The sequence below is a fragment of the Gigantopelta aegis genome, chromosome 5 (genome assembly GCF_016097555.1).
Source record: "Gigantopelta aegis isolate Gae_Host chromosome 5, Gae_host_genome, whole genome shotgun sequence".
Taxonomy (NCBI): Eukaryota; Metazoa; Mollusca; class Gastropoda; order Neomphalida; family Peltospiridae; genus Gigantopelta; species Gigantopelta aegis.
Genome location: NC_054703.1, coordinates 15,734,880 through 15,750,098, shown reverse-complemented (window position 1 = coordinate 15,750,098; position 15,219 = coordinate 15,734,880). Strand labels below are relative to the sequence as shown.

The 15,219-nt window shown below is 39.2% G+C and overlaps 1 protein-coding gene across 2 annotated transcripts in view; it reads right to left on the bottom strand.

Moving 5' to 3' along the window:
* Positions 1 to 15,219, bottom strand: part of LOC121373318 — a 62,430-nt gene that overhangs the window by 44,066 nt on the left and 3,145 nt on the right. Inside the window, exons 2-7 of one of the 2 annotated variants that reach the window (XM_041499884.1) lie at positions 14,062 to 14,203; positions 9,057 to 9,131; positions 8,062 to 8,127; positions 7,307 to 7,402; positions 5,610 to 5,762; positions 1,698 to 1,763 (exon numbers count right to left, since the gene is read on the bottom strand). In XM_041499884.1, coding sequence (XP_041355818.1) covers positions 1,698 to 1,763; positions 5,610 to 5,762; positions 7,307 to 7,402; positions 8,062 to 8,127; positions 9,057 to 9,131; positions 14,062 to 14,155 — 550 coding nt within the window. In that variant the 5' untranslated portion in view covers positions 14,156 to 14,203. The remainder of the gene's footprint in view (positions 1 to 1,697; positions 1,764 to 5,609; positions 5,763 to 7,306; positions 7,403 to 8,061; positions 8,128 to 9,056; positions 9,132 to 14,061; positions 14,204 to 15,219) is intronic. The other variant, XM_041499885.1, reaches the window with a different exon arrangement.

The following is a 15,219-nucleotide window of genomic DNA, read 5'->3' as shown; positions in this document are numbered from 1 at the left end:
ATATTGTCATTTTGTGTTGTCCAAACTAAAGAGCATGGAACACCATTTATATTTATCTCATTTGCATAATCAAATTTTTTCTGAAACAGACTATAACAGGAAGTTTTTGTTGTTTAGAACTTACAAAAAGTCGGATCCATTATTGTTGCTGTTTATGTAAACATTAGCGACAGAAGTGGTCGTTTTAATGTTTGCTGCGCAGACGTATGTACCGTCATGCAGGCCAATAAATAAGGGGGGGGGGGGGGGGGGGGGGGAGGGGGGGCACTAAAAATGCGCTCATTACTTGAGTTTAAAAAACATTAAAATTTAAATAACTTTCAGTTGTAACACGTTTATTATTCCATTGCAGTGTCTGCGCTTAACTTTTTTTTTTTAGTTGCCATCCGGGCAAGTGGTGACAGCATTTCACTTGCCCGAGTTTATTTTCACTTGCCCGAATAATATTTTCTAAAAAAACAAACAATATTGCAACAGATTGTAAGAGAAAACATTTATTTTGAACTATGCACGTGATGGGTCACGAACTATGCACGTGTTAGAAGTTAGAACACGAGCTACGCACATGTTAGGACACGAGCTACGCACGTGTTAGGTTTGAGAAATCGCTTAGCGTTTCATATTAAATTAGATAATTGGATTATATAATTCCCAATTATATAATTTGCAACAAACAAAGATGCTTGCGTTCACCAAACGTTGAGCGCTGGTATAACCGACACAACCCCTTCCTTCCTCCCCCCCCCCCCCCCCCACCCCATCTCAATGAAATAATAATAATAAAAAAAAAACACCTAAATATAATGTTCAGTGGATACGATCTATGACGTGTACACATAACCAGGGCTGAATCTTGTCGATATGAATTTGTGCCCAATTTTACATGTCACTTAACTTACCGTACACCTATTCTTATATTGGGCATATGTTTATATGTAAAAGCAGACCTACACTTTTTCATGGTGCAAAGTAGGCTACATAGCTGTACTTTATTAATTATTGATTTAAAAAAAAAAAAAAAATCGGTCGCCAGGCGGGCAACCTTACTGTGGGTTTTCAGTCGCCCATCGTCGTTTTCAGTCGCTAGGGGCGATCGGGCGATCGGGCGATCGGGCGACCGTTAAGTTCGAACCCTGCCATTGAACTGTGGCGGTGAAACAAATATTTGAAAGAAAGATTTTAACTTTAAAATATAACACAAATGCTTAGGTGCCACCAGTATACTAATAAATTTGCCTTTACTTAGGTCCTAAGCCAGTGCCGTCATGTCACAGGAAAGCGTTTACTTTAACTACAATATTTCATTGAATATCGTAAGTAAGGAGAATAGATAATTAGGTTTTTAATATTTGTGGGACTTCTTCAATAAAAACACAATAACATTTCGTACAGGTACTCCTAATAGGTGTAGTATTAGAATAGGGATAATATCACTACGTTTCGTTGTTAACTATAAGAATTTATCACAAAATATTTAGATTTAAGGACTCGACTTCGTCTCGTCTCCAAACCCAAATTCTGTGATAAATCCTTATAGTTAACAACGAAACACAGTAATATTATCCCCTAATTAAACATATTTGATAAAATAACAACAAAAACAATAATAACAACAATAATAACTGAGGTATGTGCCCGGGACAGCGTGTTTAAACCTTAATTATATATTAACATGAAGATAAGGTAAACATATTCACCAATGGCTTGCTGTGTGTCGTCACCATCTTGAATTTCAACATCCTGGCTTTGAGCTTGTTGAGTATCTAAAAACAAATAATGATGATGACGGTGATGGTGATGGTGATGATGATGATGATGATGATGATGATGATGATGATGATGGGTGGATCCAGGACATATTTAAAAAAGAGGGGCACACTCACTCGTTAAAAGGGCATCTAAATAAAAGCTTTAATATTTGAAGTTAATATGAATGCGTTTGTGTATTTATCCCGCAATCACTGTATTCATTGTCAAGATATGACCAGATACAGGCGTGGATGCAGGATTTCTGAAAGAGGGGGGGGGGGGGGGGGGGGGGTGTCCAAATGTGATTTTTGATCTCTCGTTTTACACAGCGCACCTCTTACAGCTTAAAGGTAATGGTCGTTTTTCAAAAAGGGGGAGGGGGAGGGGGGAGGTCCGGACCTAGACAAAATGACTAGCTGCGGTTTTCTGGACCGCTAGCTACATTAATAGACATTATTATATGAGTTTGCAGGCCCGTAGGAGCATTTTGTTTTTTTAAAGTGGGGTTGGCTACTGACCAGGGTCGTTGTTAAGCGTGACACGATGTGCCTTACCAGAGTGCTACCCCGGGGAAATTTTAAAATTGGATGGCTTTAAACTTCTTTTCTTGGAATCTGAATCGCAAAATTAGCCATTTTTAAACAATAATTTAAAAAAACTATTTTACGCATTATTTTGCATAGTATAACCCAAGAACGAATTTTGTTTTTCTTCTTGTCATCTTGATAGCAAAATTAACCATTTTCAGACAGTGATCAGTTCCTCTTTTGGAGTTTTATAACCCAAAAATTATTATTTAGAAGAGTTCAAACCCGTTATTCTTAGATCTCAATCACTAAATCGTGAATTTTAGTGTTAACCGACGTCGAAATGACCAGGGGCGGGAGAACGGGTGAGGGGGACTCGAGAAAAAGCCATATAATCAACTTTCCTTCGTTGTAATTTGACTTTGATAACTTTTTTTCAAAGGGCACTATTCTAGGTACGGCTCTGTCTAGGTAGGGCAGATAGACATGAAAACGATACAAAGGGGCACTTGTAAGAACTTGTAAATTAAAACTTTAAAAGGTACTATTCTAGGTACGGCTCGGTCCAGGTAGGGAAGTTATACATAAAAACAATAAAAAGGAGCACTTGAAAATTATAGCTTTAAAAAACAAGACTATTCTAGCGACGACTCGGTCTAGGTAGGGCAGATATACATAAAGATGACAGAGCCTATTGTTCATTAGTAATTTTGAAGATCTATACAATTTCAAAGCAAAATCTATTAGGCTATCATTATGCAACTTTGATGACGCAAAATTAAGGCGCTCATTACTGGCGTTAAACAATGTGGTGAATACTGACAATCTCGGCCGAGACGTAGCCCTGTGATAAAGCGCTCGCTTGATGCGCGGTCGGGTTGAGATCGATTCTCGTTAGTGGGCCCATAGGGCTATTTCTCGCTTCAGCCAGTGCACCACGACTGGCACACCAAAGGCCGTGGTTTGTGCTATCCTGTCTATGGGATGGTGCATATAAAAGATCCCTTGCTGCTAATCGAAAAGAGTAGCCCATGAAGTGGCGACAGCGGGTTTCCTCCCTCAATATCTATGTGGTCCTTGACCGTATGTCCGACGCCATATAACTGTAAATAAAATGTGATGAGTGCGTCGTTAAATAAAACATTTCCTTCCTTCCTTCCATTGAGAATCAATATCACAGACACACATCTCCAAGCTTGCGCATACAGGCACAACTTAACTTCATGCAGTTAAAAATGCTTATGTGAAAACATTTTTTTTATACAAACAAAAAGGGCACTTGACTATTTGGAGAGCAGGTTTTTTTTTTGGGGGGGGGGGGGAAGAAGCGCGTCCCCCTGGTTCCCCCAACTTGATCCGCTTCTGAATGATGATGATGGTGATGATAAGGTTTAGATGACGTGTAGATAACGCAATTTCAACCCTCGGTAACCCTCAGCCCTCACACACACACACCCCTAGTCAAAACAAAAGAAAGGACCCCCCAAAAAAAAAAAAAAAAAAAAAACCCACCACAAAAAACAACAAACCCAAACTAACAAAACGCTCCTCCTGCCAAAGCAATTTTTTTTTTTCAGTACATTTTTCTATGGAGCATGTCTCGACCCAAACTTTGCAAACCGCAGTACAGATCCCCTCCTGCTAAAAGTCTAGCTCAACGCACTCGAAGAATAAATTTAGTCAGTGGCGGATCCAGATAATCCATTTGGGGGGGGGGGCAATGACATGAGGCGGAATGCCAAGGGAACTGTGAGGGAGGTTTGGAGCAGGATGGTAAAAAAAAGAAGAGTTTTGGATGGTTGTTACAAAAACAACACGTGCTTGACTCCCAAGTAGGGAGGGCGAGACGTAACCCAGTGGTAAAGCGCTCGCTTGATGCGCGGTCGGTTTGGGATCGATCCCCGTCAGTGGGCCCATTGGGCTATTTCTCGCTCCAGCCAGTGCACCACGTCTGGTATATCAAAGGCTGTGGTATGTGTTATCCTGTCTGTGGGTGGTGCATATAAAAGATCTCTTGCTGCCAATCGAAAAAAGTAGCCCATGAAGTGGCGACAGCGGGTTTCCTCTCTCTGTGTGGTCCTTAACCATATGCCCGACGCCACATAACCGTAAACATATTTGTTGAGTGCGTCGTTAAATAAAACATTTCCTTCCTTCCTTCCCAAGTAAGGAATGGTATATATAGAGAATGACTGGTTACTGTCTTAAGATATCGGCTTTATCCTGCGAAGGTTACATGGCGAAGGCCGCGAGGCTTTGCCAAACAGCCTCCGCCCTTTGACAGTGTTTTCTCAAATGGTTGATAAAGTTGGTAGCTCTCACAGACGATTTGGCTATTTTTATCATTCTAGCTTTACTACCATACAGCTATATATGGTTGCCAACGAATCACTATGCAATTTTAAATGGATTACAACTAATTTTGAGGTTAGACTGATGGAAATACATGGTAGAAAGGTCTCAGGAAAGGACATTTTGCCCAAATATCTGTATAATTTTTGCCCGAATTTTAGATTTTGCTCCAGCACTAGGAGGGCAGTTGCACCCCCCACTCCCGCCCCCTGTCTCATACGCTAATGTCCTATGTATTATAATAATACAGTTCATAATTTCCACTAGCCCAGACCAAATATTCACTAGCCCTGCAATCGACCTGAGTAGGATAATGCCGATATCTTAAGACAGTTACCAGTTATTATATTTATGCTGCAATCCACTTAAAAGGAACAATTAATTAAATGAACCGTTTTATATAACAATTTTACCGTTTTATATAACAATTTTACCGTTTTATATAACAATTTTACCGTTTTTCAGATTATCAATCAACCATTTGACTCGTGCTTGCATCCACAGAAGGTTCAAGCACGACTGCATTGGGCACATCCTCCGAGATTCCCCTGTGTGAATGTATACAAGACAATGGGGGTGGTGGCTGGGGTGGTGGTGTTGGTGTTGGGAGGTGGGGGGGGGGGGGGGGGCGGTTCGTAGGTAATACGGAAAAACAATTCCGGGTTGTTGTCTACTCGTGCTGAATGCCTTGTCGCCAAATCAAAATAGTTCTTAAATAACAACAATTTATTTTCTTATTTTAAAATTAAAATTAGTCTGCAAAACGGTTTTAAAGTAAAAAAAAGAATTAAATGAAAATAAAAATATAAGTAAACATGAACAATAAAACATTCCTTTGCTAATCATAACTAATCCCCAAAATCTATGTTTTCGGTCAGTGACCCAAAACTATAAAACATTATCTTGTCAATATATATATATATAAAGTTATTGCATGCTATGATAAAGTACTAGCAGCTTAAATTATGTAAACTAACTTACCCGTCAATTTCTTTTTACTGGTTCCGCTTTTCGGCCCATGATGGGTGCTATCTCTCGTTCCTAGGTCTCGACTCTTGGTTTTTATCATGTTGGTAGAATGAGCGCTTTTGGTCCGCTTTTTAGCCTTCGCCGCCGATTTTGTTTTCTTAACTTCTAGAGGGAACAAATATAATGTTTTTGTTTTGCTTTGTTTTTGTTTATGTTTTTTTTTTTTTTTTTTTTTGGGGGGGGGGGGAGGGGGCGGTGATATTTTTTCCTCGCTTTTTTTTTTTGATTTCAGAGTTTTCTGTGTTGTATTAGCCTACCTATAATGAACCTACAGGACAGTGTGTACGTTATATTTACCAGCGTTTTCTGTGTCGTATTAGCCTGTCTGTAATAAACCTACAGGACAGTGTGTACGTTATATTTACCTGCGTTTTCTGTGTCGTATTAGCCTGTCTATAATATACCTACAGGACAGTCTGTACGTTATATTTACCCAATGTTATATGTGTTGTATTAGCCAGTCTGTAATATAGCTACAAGACAGTGTGTACGTTATATTTACCCGATGTTGTGTTAGCCTGTCTGTAATATAGCTACAAGACAGTGTGTACGTTATATTTACCAGATGCCATCTGTGTTGTATTAACCTGTCTGTAATATAGCTACAAGACAGTGTGTACGTTATATTTACCCGATGTTGTGTTAGCCTGTCTGTAATATAGCTACAAGACAGTGTGTACGTTATATTTACCCAATGTTGTGTTAGCCTGTCTGTAATATAACTACAAGACAGTGTGTACGTTATATTTACCCGATGCCATCTGTGTTGTATTAGCCTGTCTGTAATATAGCTACAAGACAGTGTGTACGTTATATTTACCCGATGTTGTGTTAGCCTGTCTGTAATATAGCTACAAGACAGTGTGTACGTTATATTTACCCCATCTGTGTTGTATTAGCCTGTCTGTAATATAGCTACAAGACAGTGTGTACGTTATATTTACCCGATGCCATCTGTGTTGTATTAGCCTGTCTGTAATATAGCTACAAGACAGTGTGTACGTTATATTTACCCGATGTTGTGTTAGCCTGTCTGTAATATAGCTACAAGACAGTGTGTACGTTATATTTACCCGATGCCATCTGTGTTGTGTTAGCCTGTCTGTAATATAGCTACAAGACAGTGTGTACGTTATATTTACCCGATGTTGTGTTAGCCTGTCTGTAATATAGCTACAAGACAGTGTGTACGTTATATTTACTATATGCCATCTGTGTTGTATTAGCCTGTCTGTAATATAGCTACAAGACAGTGTGTACGTTATATTTACCCGATGCCATCTGTGTTGTATTAGCCTGTCTGTAATATAGCTACAAGACAGTGTGTACGTTATATTTACCCGATGTTGTATTAGCCTGTCTGTAATATAGCTACAAGACAGTGTGTACGTTATATTTACCCGATGTTGTGTTAGCCTGTCTGTAATATAGCTACAAGACAGTGTGTACGTTATATTTACCCGATGTTGTATTAGCCTGTCTGTAATATAGCTACAAGACAGTGTGTACGTTATATTTACCCGATGCCATCTGTGTTGTATTAACCTGTCTGTAATATAGCTACAAGACAGTGTGTACGTTATATTTACCCGATGTTGTGTTAGCCTGTCTGTAATATAGCTACAAGACAGTGTGTACGTTATATTTACCCGATGCTGCTTGTGAGCCTTCGTCATCTTGGACTGCTCCTTCATCATCCTGTATCATCGCGCCTATTGTTGACTGTTGATTGTTGTCTAATAATACTAATAATAATAATAATAATAATAATAATAATAATTGACTGTTTAGTGTTGTCTAATAATAAAACTTTTAGTCCTTCGTTCAAAATTTTATGTCGAAATTACTTTCTTTTTTAATATTATTAAATAGTCCGATCCTCTCTTCTTTCTCTTATTTAGTTTTGGACTGTCCTGAATTGCTCCAAATTATATAAATATTCGGCCGAGCAGTCAATTCTTTTTATTTTTGGCTTGTAACGTTTTTTTTTTTTTTTTTTTTAATTCTATTAACTTTTTTACTAATTGCTATTTTCAAAATTCTACCCATTTTCAACTCTTATCGGAGGCAGAACTTGGAATGGGCGTGTTCGAAACCCTAGTGGTATATGGGCACGTTAAACTAGACATCTATATATCTAATAATAATATTACTTTTTATTAATAATAAGAATAGTAATACTAAAAATAACAAGAATAATAATAATAATAATAATAATAATAATAATAATAATAATAATATATTACTACTATAATACTAAAATAGTTAATATAATAATAATAATAATACATTTTTTTTGTAACAACAAAAATAATAAACAATAATACTGATAGCAACAATAACAACAATAATAGCCAGAGAATGTACCTAGGACAGCGTGTTTGAAACTTAATTAAATATTCACCTGTGGCTTCCTGTGTGTCGTCGCCATCTTGAATTTCGACACCCTGGCTAAGCTCTTGTTGAGTATCTGAATAACAATAATGATGATGATGTGGATGATGATAACAATATTGAAGATGTTGACGATGATAATAATACTGAAATGTTGATGACGATGATTTTAATAAGTATATAATAATAATAATAATAATAATAATAATAATAATAATAATAAAAATAACAATGATGCTGTTGGTGATGATGGTGATGATGATGATGATGATGGTGATGGTGATGGTGATGATGATGATGATGATGATAATGATGGTGATAATGATGGTGATGATGATGGTGATGATGATGATGATGATGACGACGACGACGACAGATAGCTGAGATATGTGCCCATGACAACGAGTTTTAACCTTACTGGGATATCAGCACTCTAAATAGGAAGTCAAATATGGCCTGCTGTTATGTTTTCAAAATAGCAGACCAACAGACTGCTATGAAAAAATATGGTCTGCTGGAAATATGACAGCATGTGGTTTGGGATTGTGTTTGAAAAAGTAAAACCTCTGAGATGTATTTTAGATCATTATGGAATAATAATTATATAATAATAATAATAATAATAATAATAATAATAATAATGATGGTGATGGTGATAATGATGATGGTGATAATGATGATGGTGATGATGATGTTGATGATGATAATGATGATGATGTTGTGGATGATGATGATAACAGATACCTGATGTATGTACCCAGGACAGCCATGTTTGAACCTTAATTGTAAACTGATGGCGAGTGTCTTCAGTATACAATGGACATAACAATATTGAGTTTTTTTTATGCCTGTAAATGTTTAATTTTCGACCTCAAGCTAACGCCTTCGGTCAAAAAGGACAGTTGCAGGATCAAATAGACAATAACACCCGCAAATCTAAAAGCTCAATATGGTTATCTCCTAAGTGGATATTAACACGAAAATAAGCTGAAATAAAATGCACACCGTATTCACCTATAGCTTGCTGTGTGTCGTCGCCATCTTGAACATTTTCAGCTGGGCTAATCTCCTGTTGAGTATCTAAATAATAACAAATAAAAAATGATTATGATGATAATGATGATGACGACGACAATGATAATAATGTCGATAATGACGATGACGACGACGACGACGACGATGATAATGATGATGACGACGACGATGATGATAATGACGACGATGATAATGATGATGACGATGATGATAATGATGACGACGACGACGATGATGATGATGACGACGACGATGATGACGATAATGACGACGATGATAATGACGACGACGACGACGACGACGATGATGATGATGACGATGATGATAATAGTATTATCAGACTTAAGGCTGGTAGCTACTGGGTTCCTATCCGGGTACTGGCTCCCACATGTAGTGGGTTTTATGGACTCAATTGTTAGGTGTTATGGGGCGATCACACTGGCCCGAATGAGCTTCCGTTTGTTTTCCGTATACGAAAGTGGTGTGATTTTTTAAACTGGCCGAATGTCCCTCCGAATGTGTTTTCCCCAATGTATCACCGAATGCTTTCCGTTTGTTTTCCGAATGTTTTCAGTATGGTTTCAGAATGCTTTCAGAATAGACCGAATAATTCCCGCATGTTGACTTCGAAAGGTTTCCTTTCCGAACGCTTTCCGTATGCTTTCCGAATGCTTTCAGAACACGGCGTATCGACCTAGAATGGACCGAACTCTTTCCGCATGCTTTCACGCAAGGGTTCGGAAAGCGTTCGGAAAGGGTTCGTCATGTTCTATGTCCATTCGGGGTGTTCGGAAAGCATACGGAACATACTGTGCATTCTGGAAGTGTACAAGCATTTCGGAAAATGTTCTGAAAGAATACTGGAAGGGTTCTGGCTATTCGTTATACATTCGGCGGCATAAATGAAAAAAAATCCGGAAAGGATACTGAAAACGTTCGGAAAGCATTCGTCATGTTCTAGGTCCATTCGGGGTGTTCGGAAAGCATACGGAACCCAGCACCTCCAGATTTTCATTCCGGATGCACCAAGAACTAGACGCATGCTTCCCGAACGTTTTCCGTACATGCCGTATGCTCCTAGAATGCTTCCCGAATACACATGGACGCCACATTCGGATGGTCGATGAACATTATTTTGAACATGCACAACACATTTTTGGAGCTACCGAATGCCGTTCCGTATGCATCCGTACGGAGCCGAACAGCCAGTATGCTCGTAGAACACACCGAATGCTTCCCGAATATGATCCGTTCGCTCCCCGAACACCCAAATTCCTATTCGGAAAACAAACGGAATGGCATTCGGCCCAATGTGATCGGGCCATTAGGACACTACACCGACTTCTCTCTCATTAAAGGCCCTGCTACACGATACGAGTGACTCGGATTGCCACACCAACAAGCACATCGTAACGTGTGGCATGTCATACGATTGAATCGGCCCGAGTCACTCGTACGAGTCGAAGTTTAGAACCTGTTCTATTTCCATACGATTGAATCGGACGTTTGGTGACGTTGACCAATCAGATCATGGCACAGATAACCTCGACCTTCTGAGTGTAATGACGGAAAACTCTGTTCGCTTGTCGTCGGCACAAACCCAACAGCTCATAAAGTTGTATCAGGGGCACAACTCTTTGTGGGACGTGTCCAGTCATTTATATAAAGACAAAAACGTTAGGACAGCTTATCAATACACGTTGCTTTTAATGAAGCAACCGGTATAAACCTGCCAAGTAAGTATAATAGCCACTAAATATAACAAGTGCCAATCCCACAGCAGAGAGGATCATTATTTCCTCTTCACTGTCAGAACGGAAACTAGAGAACGCCGACATGGTTTACCATGGTTACAGCAAGGATGTTTTTTCATTGACGTCATGTTTCATACGATTGACAAGTATATTGTGACAACACGTCACAGGTGTGTGCGCAGGACAGCGTGCTTCGACCGTAGTTAGATATTAAAGGGGTGGTGAGGTAAAATATTAGACTTATATATTGGAAAGATGCATACCCGGACCACCAACACATTCAGACAGTTTAACAAATAAAAACCGCGTAATTTTAAAATTATTAAAAAACCCAAACATACAACAATCCTCCCCCCCAAACCCCCACCCCTCCCCCCAAAAAAAACAACAACCCAACCCCCAAAAAACCGTGATTACTCGTACTAATTGTGTAGTTATGTATGTGATGTAGATTTAGGTGGGGGTTTTAAAATTTTATTATTTATTTACACACCTGCCATTCCCCATCAGCTTTTAGCTGTGGGCTTAGTCTGACTACTTCGGGGAAAGAAAGAAAAGAAAGAAGTGTTTTATTTAACGACGCACTCAACACATTTTATTTACGGTTATATGGCGTCAGACATATGGTTAAGGACCACACAGATTTTTTTAGAGGAAACCCGCTGTCGCCACATAGGCTACTCTTTTACGACAGGCAGCAAGGGATCTTTTATTTGCGCTTCCCACAGGCAGGATAGCACAAACCATGGCCTTTGTTGAACCAGTTATGGATCACTGGTCGGTGCAAGTGGTTTACACCTACCCATTGAGCCTTGCGGAGCACTCACTCAAGGTTTGGAGTCGATATCTGGATTAAAAATCCCATGCCTCGACTGGGATCCGAACCCAGTACCTACCAGCCTGTAGACCGATGGCCTGCCACGACGCCACCGAGGCCGGTGACTACTTCGGGGAGTGTTCAGTAGTTACTTCTGGCATTGTTAAGAGGCACTTGTAACCACCTACTATGCACCCCTACTACCGGCAGTCGTTAGTTAGTGCCGTGAGTCAGACCAGCTTTATTAGTGGCAGAGGACGAGGATGCCAGGTGGGTGCAGGGAAATACACAGAGACTGCACCCGTGGAGGAAGTTGAGACAGGTAGGCGATGGTGTGGACAGCTCAGAAGAGACATAATGATAGGCAGAGGGTGGTAGATGAGAAAGATGAATTAATGTGTGAGCCAGCTTTGACGGGATTTGAACCACTGTCGTCAGCTTGATTGTCCAGCAGCTTATCCAATAGACTACGGAGCTCACTTAAGGTGTTTGTATATTATGTATGTGATGTACAGTAAAGTGTTTCTATATTATGTATGTGATTTATATCATGTATGTGATGTACAGTAAAGTGTTTGTAGTGTATGTATGTGATGTAGAGTAAGGTATTTGTATATTATGCATGTGATGTAGAGTAAGGTGTTTGTATATTATGTATGTGATGTAGAGTAGGGTGTTTGTGTATTATGTATGTGGTGTAAAGTAAGGTGTTTGTGTATTATGTATGTGGTGTAGAGAATGGTGTTTGTGTATTATGTATGTGATGTAGAGTAGGGTGTTTGTGTATTATGTATGTGATGTAGAGTAGGGTGTTTGTATATTATGTATGTGATGTAGAGAATGGTGTTTGTGTATTATGTATGTGATGTAGAGTAAGGTGTTTGTATATTATGTATGTGATGTAGAGCAAGGTGTTTATATATTATCTATTTGATGTAGAGCAAGGTGTTTGTATATTATGTATGCGGTGTAGAGAATGGTGTTTGAGTATTATGTATGTGATGTAGAGTAAGGTGTTTGTGTATTATGTATGTGATGTAGAGCAAGGTGTTTGTATATTATGTATGTGATGTAGAGTAAGGTGTTTGTGTATTATGTATGTGATGTAGAGTAAGGTGTTTGTGTATTATGTATGTGATGTAGAGTAGGGTGTTTGTGTATTATGTATGTGGTGTAGAGAAGGGTGTTTGTATATTATGTATGTGATGTAGAGTAAGGTGTTTGTGTATTATGTATGTGGTGTAGAGTAAGGTGTTTGTATATTATGTATTTGATGTAGAGCAAGGTGTTTGTATATTATGTATGTGATGTAGAGTAAGGTGTTTGTATATTATGTATTTGATGTAGAGCAAGGTGTTTATATATTATCTATTTGATGTAGAGCAAGGTGTTTGTATATTATGTATGTGATGTAGAGTAAGGTGTTTGTATATTATGTATGTGGTGTAGAGAATGGTGTTTGTGTATTATGTATGTGGTGTAGAGTAAGGTGTTTGTGTATTATGTATGTGGTGTAGAGAAGGGTGTTTGTGTATTATGTATGTGGTGTAGAGTAAGGTGTTTGTATATTATGTATGTTGTGTAGAGAATGGTGTTTGTGTTTTATGTATGTGGTGTAGAGCAAGGTGTTTGTATATTATGTATGTGATGTATATTATGTATGTGATGTAGAGTAAGGTGTTTGTATATTATGTATGTAGTGTAGAGCAAGGTGTTTGTATATTATGTATGTGATGTATATTATGTATGTGGTGTAGAGCAAGGTGTTTGTATATTATGTATGTGATGTATATTATGTATGTGATGTAGAGTAAGGTGTTTGTATATTATGTATGTGGTGTATATTATGTATGTGGTGTAGAGTAAGGTTTTGTATATTATGTATGTGATGTATATTATGTATGTAGTGTAGAGTAAGGTGTTTGTATATTATGTATGTGATGTATATTATGTATGTGGTGTAGAGTAAGGTGTTTGTATATTATGTATGTGATGTATATTATGTATGTGGTGTAGAGCAAGGTGTTTGTATATTATGTATGTGGTGTAGAGTAAGGTGTTTGTATATTATGTATGTGATGTATATTATGTATGTGGTGTAGAGCAAGGTGTTTGTATAGTATGTATGTGATGTAGAGTAAGGTGTTTGTATATTATGTATGTGATGTAGAGTAGGGTGTTTGTATATTATGTATGTGATGTACAGTAAAGTGTTTCTATATTATGTATGTGATGTAGAGCTAGGTGTTTGTATATTACGATTTTTGATTAAAATAAATCAGCAATGTCAACTTGTGGTGAGGCGAGCGGTAATTCGCCCATGCAGAAATATTTTTGCGTGAGCGCTGTCGAGCGAGAGCAGTTGCTTGGGTCAGACGACGAGGACTGCGTGTGTGGTCTTCACCTGCTAATTGTTGCTGAGTGTCGTCGTCGACGTTCTGCAGCGACTGTGGCTCGTCATCAAGCCCGACCGCCTGCCGCTGGTCCTCTTTCGACATGGTCACACCTTGGTCTTGGTTCTGTGACTCTCAACACAGGTTCCGTTCCTAAAGAGGAAGGACATGTTTTATTTAACGACGCACTCAACACTTTACGGTTGTATGGAGTCGGACATATGGTTAAGGACCACACAGATATCGAGAGAGGAAGTAAAGTGGTTTATTTAACGACGCATTCAACACATTTTATTTACGGTTATATGGCGTCGGACATACGGTTAAGGACCACATAGATATATAGAGAGGAAACTCGCTGTCGCCACTTCATGGGCTACTCTTTTTCGATTAGCAGCAAGGGATCTTTTATATGCACCATCCCACATACAGGATAGTACATAGCACTGCCTTTGTTACACCAGTCGTGGCGCACTGGCTGGAACAAGAAATAGCCCAATGGGCCCACCGACGGGGATCGATCCTAGACCGATCGCGCATCAGGCGAGCGCTTTACCACTGGGCTACGCCCCGTCCTCCGTTCCCGAAGAGAGGAATAGTTGTGCAATGCTAGGCTCAGACTGTCAACTGTTACGACTAAGTTGGCCAACTCGACGGTTGCATTGTAATTTCCCCCAACTTCCGACTACTGGGTGATACGACGAGAATCAGACTAACAACTGGACAGTCGTAGAAGTCGTGACAGCTGGACGTTGCCAACTTTCTGCTGATTGTTGGAAGTTTGACCCTAGCATAACAGACATACCAGCACATGTTATAATACGGATTGAGGCGCGTGTACAGGAGGTGGGGTTTGGGGGATCGACCCCCCACCCCCCACCCCCTTTCCCTGTTCAAGCAATATTTCTTTTATATACATTTTTAAATACATTTTCTATGGTGACATGTTTCGACACACCTATAAACTTCGCTCGCCACAGTCTGGAGCCTCCCCCCCCCCCCCCCCTAAAATCCCTGACATGCGCCTGGGATGCAAAACCCCATTAATTATTTTTTTAATTAATATAATTAGTTTATCAGTCTGGTCACTTGAAAAGTGTAAGGCGGGTGGGTACGCAGACTATTTTGACAGGGGTGAATGTCAGCAGACCGGTTTTTAATTAAGATGA